This window comes from Emys orbicularis, unplaced genomic scaffold (assembly GCF_028017835.1).
Source record: "Emys orbicularis isolate rEmyOrb1 unplaced genomic scaffold, rEmyOrb1.hap1 scaffold_94, whole genome shotgun sequence".
Taxonomy (NCBI): domain Eukaryota; kingdom Metazoa; phylum Chordata; order Testudines; family Emydidae; genus Emys; species Emys orbicularis.
In genome coordinates this window covers 1-9,124 of record NW_027045201.1, presented here as the reverse complement: position 1 = coordinate 9,124, position 9,124 = coordinate 1, and the positions used below count along the sequence as shown (strand labels likewise).

General features: G+C 69.1%; 1 protein-coding gene across 1 annotated transcript; it reads left to right on the top strand.

The window, feature by feature from the left end:
- Positions 1-118: 118 nt before the first annotated feature.
- Positions 119-9,121, top strand: RUVBL2 (RuvB like AAA ATPase 2; the record flags this gene model as incomplete). Its single annotated transcript, XM_065423190.1, has 11 exons — positions 119-130; positions 363-411; positions 1,240-1,295; positions 2,120-2,261; positions 2,612-2,741; positions 3,066-3,132; positions 3,514-3,620; positions 4,663-4,756; positions 5,199-5,322; positions 8,195-8,289; positions 9,002-9,121. Coding segments are annotated over exons 1-11 (996 nt in total), but the record flags the coding sequence as incomplete, so codon positions are not given.
- Between the last annotated feature and the right edge of the window lie 3 nt (positions 9,122-9,124).

Below are 9,124 nucleotides of genomic sequence, written 5' to 3'. Positions count from 1 at the left end.
TGGAGGACCGCGGACCATAGAGCGGCGGCCGGAGCGGCTCCCCCTGCTCGGCGCGTGGCGAGGAGAGACTTCCGGTTTCCGGTCAGCGCCGGGTGGCTCGTTGCGGAGTCGGAGCAACATGGCAACGGCGGTGAGAGGGGCCGCCCCGCCCCCCCCGGGACCCCCCCGCGCCCCCCCCCGCGCCTGCCCGGTGCCCCCTGAGCGCGGCCCTGCCCGGGGGAGGGGCCCGGGGGGGCGGCTGAGGGGGGAGCTGGGGGAGGGGGGAGAGATCGGGGGGGGCCCTGGGGGGGTTGGGGGAGCCCCGCGCGCGCGCGCAGCCCCCGCCCCCCTCACCGCCCCCCCTCTCCGCTCTTCCCCCCCAGACCACGAAGGTGCCCGAGGTCCGGGACGTGACGCGCATCGAGCGGATCGGTGAGTCCCGCCGGGGGGGTCGCGGGGGGGCTGGGATCGCCCCAGCAGAGGAGCGGCGCCCTGTTGCCATGGGGACCAGCCGGGAGCCAAGCGGTCTCCACGGCAACGGGGCTGGGCGCAACCTGCCCCCCCCCCTCCGCTGCTCTGGCCCGTGGGGCTGATCCGGGGCTGGGGGGGGCTGATTCGGGGGGGGGGCTGGGGCTGATCCGGGGGTGGGGGCCTGGGGCTGGCTGGGCCCGTGGGGCTGATCCGGGGGGTGGGGGCCTGGGGCTGGCTGGGCCCGTGGGGCTGATCCGGGGGGTGGGGGCCTGGGGCTGGCTGGGCCCGTGGGGCTGATCCGGGGACGGGGGGGCTGATCCGGGGGTGGGGGCCTGGGGCTGGCTGGGCCCGTGGGGCTGATCCGGGGGGTGGGGGCCTGGGGCTGGCTGGGCCCGTGGGGCTGATCCGGGGGGTGGGGGCCTGGGGCTGGCTGGGCCCGTGGGGCTGATCCGGGGACGGGGGGGCTGATCCGGGGGTGGGGGCCTGGGGCTGATCGGGGGACGGGGGGGGCTGATCCGGGGCTGGGGGGGCTGATTCGGGGGGGGCTGGCTGGGCCCGTGGGGCTGATCCGGGGGTGGGGGGGGCTGGCCGGGCCTGTGGGGCTGATCCGGGGGTGGGGGGGGCTGGCCGGGCCCGTGGGGCTGATCTGAGGGGTCAGGGAGCAGTGGGCGACACCAGGCTGCCTGGGCCCTTTGCCCTCATCAGCTCTGGTCTCTGCCAGGGGGACACACACACCAAGTCCCCCCCCAGCCCGGACAGCCAAGTGATGCGCCTCTCTTCTGTCCCCAGGCGCCCACTCCCACATCCGGGGCCTGGGCCTGGACGATGCCCTGGAGCCCAGACAGGTACCTGGGGCGCCTCCTCCTGGCCACTCCCATGTGGGGAGTCTGGGCAGAGGGGCCCACTGGGAGAGAGACCCAGGAGGCTTCAATGGGAGGGGAAATGGGTGGCTTTTGGGGGTAGCGTCACTGTCTGAGGGAGCTTGGGGGGCTGTGCGGGGGGCATAGGGCACCTTGGTCAGTGAAGGGGAGGAACTTGGTATTGGGGGGAGGTCTGGCGGGAGTGGGGGTTGCATATGGGGGAAGGGCTGCATGTGAATGGGGGGAGATGGAAGGGCTGTCTCGGGGTTGCAGCAGGGGGCTGGGTGTGTGAGTGGGGGGGATGGGCTGCATGTGAGGGAGGAGCTGGGGGGGCTGGGTGTGTGAGTGGGGGGGATGGGCTGCATGTGAGGGAGGAGCTGGGGGGGGCTGGGTGTGTGAGTGGGGGGGATGGGCTGCATGTGAGGGAGGAGCTGGGGGGGGCTGGGTGTGTGAGTGGGGGGGATGGGCTGCATGTGAGGGAGGAGCCGGGGGGGGGCTGGGTGTGTGAGTCGGGGGATGGGCTGCATGTGAGGGAGGAGCCGGGGGGGGGGGCTGGGTGTGTGAGTGGGGGGCTGGGTGGCATGTGAGGGAGGAGTCGGGGGGGCTGGGTGTGTGAGTGGGGGGATGGGCTGCATGTGAGGGAGTAGCTGGGGGGGGCTGGGTGTGTGAGTGGGGGGGCTGGGTGGCATGTGAGGGAGGAGCTGGGGGGCTGGGTGTGTGAGTGGGGGGGATGGGCTGCACGTGAGGGAGGAGCCGGGGGGCTGGTTGGGGCTCCCCCCTCGCCGGCACCCACCCCTCGCTCTTCCCAGGTCTCGCAGGGCATGGTGGGCCAGCTGGCCGCCCGCCGCGCCGCCGGTGTCATCCTGGAGATGATCAAGGAGGGGAAGATCGCGGGCCGGGCCGTCCTCATCGCCGGCCAGCCGGGCACCGGCAAGACGGCCATCGCCATGGGTACAGCGCTGGGGGCCTCCCTCTAAGGCCCCTGGGGGGCCCCTGTTGGGAACCGATCACAGCCTTGGCCTGGGGACCCCTCCTCCGCTCCTCCTCTTGACAAGTACAGGGCCCCCTGGACTCCTCCCCCACAGGAATCCCCCTCCCCAATCCTGGAATCCTGCTCCCACCCAAGGAATCTCCCCCCCCCCCCCATGTCCTGGGATCCCCCCTACCCTGGGAATCCCTCCCACCCTGGCACTCTCCTCTGGGCCCCTCGAGGGAGTTGCCATGCCCAGAGCAGTGGCTGAGGAGTGGGGGTCCCCAGCCGTCCACTCCCCTGTGTAACCAGCTCTCCTCTCTGCCCCCAGGCATGGCGCAGGCGCTGGGGCTGGACACGCCCTTCACCGCCATCGCCGGCAGCGAGATCTTCTCCTTGGAAATGAGCAAGACAGAGGCGCTGACCCAGGCCTTCCGGCGCTCCATCGGCGTGCGCATCAAGTGAGGGGGGGTCCCGGACGCTGGGGTTCTGTCTCCAGCTCTGGGAGGAGAGGGGGTCTGGTGGGTTAGAGCACGTGGGGCTGGGAGCCAGGACTCCTGGGTTCTCTCCCCGGCTCTGGGAGGGGAGTGGAGTTGAGTGGTTAGACCGGGGGCTGGGAGCCAGGAGGGCATTGGTTGCCCTGCTGTGCATGGGTGCTGCATTGGGCACAGAGCTGCCCCCTGCTGGGGGTGGTGGGGGAAGCTGGTTTCTGTCCCTGGGGACTGTGGCGAGGCGGGTGGGGGTGAGGGCTGTCCCCCCTGACCTCCCCTCCTCTTTCCCCACAGGGAGGAGACCGAGATCATCGAGGGGGAGGTGGTGGAGATCCAGATTGACCGCCCGGCCACCGGCACCGTGAGTGGGGAGCGGGGCAGGGGGGTGGGCAGCCCCTGGGGGCTCAGCCAGCCGGTGCCGCCCCGGGTTCCCCTGCCCAGCTTGGCAGGAGCAGGACAGACCTGGGTTGGCTGGTGCTGCCCTGGTCTTCCATACCCCACCTGCTACCCAGGAACAGCCCCCTCCCATTTCCTACCTCCCCCTCCCTTGCAGGAACTGGCCCCTCCCCTCCACCCAAGAGCAGGCCCCTCCCACCCCCACCAAGCAGGCCCTCCTTAGGCCAGTGGGCAGGGCGCTGCTGTGGGCTCTCTCCTCCTCCCCCCCACATTTGCTCTCTGCCGGGGAATGTGGCGGGTGGTGTGTGTGCGCAGTGCCTGACACCCCCCCTCCCCCCCGCCGCAGGGCGCCAAGGTGGGGAAGCTGACGCTGAAGACCACAGAGATGGAAACCATCTACGACCTGGGCACCAAGATGATCGAGTCACTGACCAAGGAGAAAGTGCAGGCAGGGTGAGGCGGGGGGAGCGTTGGGTGCTGATGGGTGGGGGAGGGCGGCAGTGGGCGATGGGTGGGATGGGAGGGGCTGGGGCAGGGGGCCATGGGTGGAGAGCTTGCTTGCTGGGAGGGCAGGAATCCAGCAAGGAGTGGCTCCCCCAAGGGGTCCGTATCGGGGCTCCCGGTGTAGAGGGGGCTGGGCTCTCCCCCGTCTGCCCTCGCACACACCCCCCCGGCCAGGCCTGACCATCGCCCCATACCTATAAAACGATGGTGTCTAAATGAGCTGTTACCGCTCAAGAAAGAGATCGTGGAGTCATTGTGGAGAGTTCTCTGAAATCATCTGTGCAGCGGCAGTCAAAACACGAACAGAATGCTGGGAGTCATTAAGAAAATATATTGCCTCTATATAAATCCATGGCACGACCACATCTGGAATACTGCGTGCAGATGTGGTCGCCTCATCTCAAAAAAGATATATTGGGATTGGAAAAGGATCAGAGAAGGGCAACAAAAATGATTAGGGGTCTGGAATGGCTTCCATAGGAGGAGTGATTAATTAGACTGGGACTTTTCAGCTTGGAGAAGAGACGCCTAAAGGGGGATACGATAAAGGTCTATAAAATCATGCCTGGTGCGGAGAAAGTAAATCAAGAAGTTTTATTTACTCCTCATAAAACAAGAACTAGGGGTCACCCAATGAAATGAACAGGCAGCAGGTTTAAAACAAAAAAAAGTAAGTATTTCTGAAGACAGCGCACAGTCAACCTGTGGAACTCCTTGCCACAGGATGTTGTGAAGGCCAAGACTAGAACAGGGTTCAGAAAAGACCTAGAAAAGTCCATGAGGACAGGTCCATCGATGGCTATTAGCCAGGCTGGGCAGGGATGGGGTCCCTGCCTCTGTTTGCCAGGAGCTGGGGATGGGCGCCAGGGGATGGATCGCTCAACGATCCCCTGTGCTGTTCATGCCCTCGGGGGCGCCTGGCGGCAAACAAGACACAGCTGGACGGACCTTTGGTCTGACCCAGTCTGGCCGCTCTTCTGTTCCCCCGCAGGGACGTCATCACCATCGACAAAGCCACGGGGAAGATCAGCAAGCTGGGGCGCTCCTTCACCCGGGCGCGGGACTACGACGCCATGGGCGCCCAGGTACGGGCAGTGCCGGGGGGGGAGTGGTGGCACCCAGGTACGGGCAGTGCCGGGGGTGGGGGGGAGTGGTGGCACCCAGGTACGGGCAGTGCCGGGGGTGGGGGGGAGTGGGGGGTGCCCAGGTACGGGCAGCGCCAGTGGGGGGGGGAAGTGGTGGCGCCCAGGTTCGGGCAGCGGGGGGAGTGGGGGCGCCCAGGTACGGGCAGTGCCAGGGGGGGCGGAGTGGGGGCACCCAGGTACGGGCTGGGGCTCTGAGCTGCCTGCCCCCCAAGTTCGGGCAGTGTGGGGGGTGGGGAGGTGCTCAGGGGCAGCAGGTGGGCTCTGTGCGGCCCTTCCCCGATCGCGTTCCTGCTGTCCCGGTGGGGGGCGGGGTGTTGGTGGCTGCTGGGGGGGCGCAGTGGGGGGCTCCTGAGGGCAGACTCTGAGCTGCCTTTCCCCCCAGACTAAGTTTGTGCAGTGCCCGGACGGGGAGCTGCAGAAGCGCAAGGAGGTCGTCCACACGGTGTCGCTGCATGAGATCGACGTCATCAACAGCCGCACGCAGGGCTTCCTGGCCCTCTTCTCAGGTACCCCCCTGCAGCCCCCCCGTCACCCACAGCCCCGCCCCGGTCACCTCCCCACAGCCCCCATCAACAGCCGCACGCAGGGCTTCCTGGCCCTCTTCTCAGGTACCCCCCTGCAGCCCCCCCGTCAGCCCACGGCCCCCCCACAGCCCCGCCCCGGTCACCCCACAGCCTCCATCAACAGCCGCACGCAGGGCTTCCTGGCCCTCTTCTCAGGTACCCCCCTGCAGCCCCCCCGTCACCCCATGGCCCCCCCACAGCCCCGCCCCGGTCACCTCCCCACAGCCCCCATCAACAGCCGCACGCAGGGCTTCCTGGCCCTCTTCTCAGGTACCCCCCTGCAGCCCCCCCGTCACCCCATGGCCCCCCCACAGCCCCCATCAACAGCCGCACGCAGGGCTTCCTGGCCCTCTTCTCAGGAGCCCCCCCGTCACCCCATGGCCCCCCCACAGCCCCGCCCCGGTCACCTCCCCACAGCCCCCATCAACAGCCGCACGCAGGGCTTCCTGGCCCTCTTCTCAGGTACCCCCCTGCAGCCCCCCTGTCACCCCATGGCCCCCCCACAGCCCCGCCCCGGTCACCTCCCCACAGCCCCCATCAACAGCCGCACGCAGGGCTTCCTGGCCCTCTTCTCAGGTACCCCCCTGCAGCCCCCCCGTCACCCCATGGCCCCCCCACAGCCCCGCCCCGGTCACCCCACAGCCTCCATCAACAGCCGCACGCAGGGCTTCCTGGCCCTCTTCTCAGGTACCCCCCTGCAGCCCCCCCGTCACCCCATGGCCCCCCCACAGCCCCGCCCCGGTCACCTCCCCACAGCCCCCATCAACAGCCGCACGCAGGGCTTCCTGGCCCTCTTCTCAGGTACCCCCCTGCAGCCCCCCTGTCACCCCATGGCCCCCCCCACAGCCCCGCCCCGGTCACCTCCCCACAGCCCCCATCAACAGCCGCACGCAGGGCTTCCTGGCCCTCTTCTCAGGTACCCCCCTGCAGCCCCCCTGTCACCCCATGGCCCCCCCACAGCCCCGCCCCGGTCACCTCCCCACAGCCCCCATCAACAGCCGCACGCAGGGCTTCCTGGCCCTCTTCTCAGGTACCCCCCTGCAGCCCCCCTGTCACCCCATGGCCCCCCCACAGCCCCGCCCCGGTCACCTCCCCACAGCCCCCATCAACAGCCGCACGCAGGGCTTCCTGGCCCTCTTCTCAGGTACCCCCCTGCAGCCCCCCTGTCACCCCATGGCCCCCCCACAGCCCCGCCCCGGTCACCCCACAGCCTCCATCAACAGCCGCACGCAGGGCTTCCTGGCCCTCTTCTCAGGTACCCCCCTGCAGCCCCCCTGTCACCCCATGGCCCACCCACAGCCCCGCCCCGATCACCCCACAGCCTCCCCCCCCCGTCACCTCCCCACAGCCCCCATCAACAGCCGCACGCAGGGCTTCCTGGCCCTCTTCTCAGGTACCCCCCTGCAGCCCCCCTGTCACCCCATGGCCCCCCCACAGCCCCGCCCCGGTCACCTCCCCACAGCCCCCATCAACAGCCGCACGCAGGGCTTCCTGGCCCTCTTCTCAGGTACCCCCCTGCAGCCCCCCTGTCACCCCATGGCCCCCCCACAGCCCCGCCCCGGTCACCTCCCCACAGCCCCCATCAACAGCCGCACGCAGGGCTTCCTGGCCCTCTTCTCAGGTACCCCCCTGCAGCCCCCCTGTCGCCCCATGGCCCACCCACAGCCCCGCCCCGGTCACCCCACAGCCTCCCCCCCCCCCCGTCACCTCCCCACAGCCCCCATCAACAGCCGCACGCAGGGCTTCCTGGCCCTCTTCTCAGGTACCCCCCTGCAGCCCCCCTGTCACCCCATGGCCCCCCCACAGCCCCGCCCCGGTCACCTCCCCACAGCGTCCCCCCCCGTCACCTCCCCACAGCCCCCATCAACAGCCGCACGCAGGGCTTCCTGGCCCTCTTCTCAGGTACCCCCCTGCAGCCCCCCCGTCACCCCATGGCCCCCCCACAGCCCCGCCCCGGTCACCCCACAGCCTCCCCCCCCCCCCCGGTCACCTCCCCACAGCCCCCATCAACAGCCGCACGCAGGGCTTCCTAGCCCTCTTCTCAGGTCCCCCCTGTCGCGGAGTGTGGGGGGAGTCAAGGCCCTGCACCCCCGGCTTCCTGCGATTCACCGTGACTCTCAGCCAGCCAGTAAAGCAGCAGGTTTATTTAGCCGACAGGAACACAGTCCAAGACAGGTCTTGCAGGTACAGACAACAGGACACCCCCCCCCCCCGCCCCAGTTAGGTCCATCTTGGGGTCCCAGGGGCACCACAGCCCCACTGGGCGGTCAGAGCCCCGTCTGGGCTCCCCTCCATTACCCCAGCCAGCTCCTAAAACTCTCTCTCCAGCGTCTCTCACCCAGCCTCTCCCCAGCTCCTCACCCCCCCTTTGTCCAGTTTCCTGGGCAGAGGTGTCACCTGGCCCCAGCCCCCTCCTGGGTTCTCACGTTACATGCTCAGGTATCTTCCCTCAAGGCCAGTCTCCCATCCCCCAGTGCAGACCGTCCCACTCAACCTCCCCACTCAGCATTCAAAGGCCACATTAAGAACAGTCCCAGTTCGTCACAACCCCCTGCAGCCCCTCTGTCACCCCATAGCCCCCCCCAGTCACCCCACAGCCTCCCCCCGTCACCTCCCCACAGCCCCCATCAACAGCCGCACGCAGGGCTTCCTGGCCCTCTTCTCAGGTACCCCCTGTCACCCCATGGCCCTCCCTCAGCCTCCCCGGTCACCCCACAGCCTCCCCCCCAATCACCTCCCCACAGCCCCCATCAACAGCCACAGGGGTCGGGGCGTGTCCCTGCCAGGGCTCCCCAGCTCGTGTCTGTGCCCCCAGGTGACACCGGGGAGATCAAGGCCGAGGTGCGGGAGCAGATCAACGCCAAGGTGGCCGAGTGGCGTGAGGAGGGAAAAGCCGAGGTCATCCCGGGGGTGAGTGCGGGTGTGGGGAGGTGCTGGACAGGTGATCTCGGGGGTGAGTGCGTGGGGGGGCGCTGGCTGGGTGATCTCAGGGGGGTGAGCACGTGGGGGGGGCGCTGGCTGGATAATCTAGGGGGGGTGAGCGCGTGGGGTGGCGCTGGACGGGTGATCTCGGGGGTGAGCGCGTGGGGGGGCGCTGGCTGGGTGATCTCGGGGGGGTGAGCGCGTGGGGGGGCGCTGGCTGGATGATCTCAGGGGGGTGAGTGCGTGGGGGGGCGCTGGATGGGTGATCTCGGGGGTGAGCGCATGGGGGGGTGCTGGCTGGGTGATCTCAGGGGGTGGGGGTGTTTGGGGCCTGGGTGTAGTTGGGGTGGGAGGATGCCTGTGGGGTGTTGAGGGGGGCAGCATGGTTCTGGGGACCGAGTGATTTGGGGGGGCTAAGTGTATGCACAGGGGGTTGGGGGGGATAGCATGGGGCAGCAGGGTGACCCCGGGGAGGGAGGGGGTATGGTGGGGGGGTCAGCAGGGTGACCTCGGGAAGGGGGGGATCGCGGCGGATTGACCTGGGGGGGGGGGCTGGTGGAGTGACCCCAGGGAGGGAGGGGATGGTGGGGGGGCTGGCGGGGTGATCACAGGGAGGGGGATTGCGGTGGGATGACCATGTGGAAGGGGAGGGGGCGGCAGGAGGGTGATGGCCGTGCCGCCGCCCCCTCTCCCCCCCCAGGTGCTGTTCATTGATGAGGTTCACATGCTGGACATCGAGTGTTTCTCTTTCCTCAACCGGGCGCTGGAGAGCGACATGGCCCCCGTGCTCATCATGGCCACCAACCGCGGCATCACCAGGTGG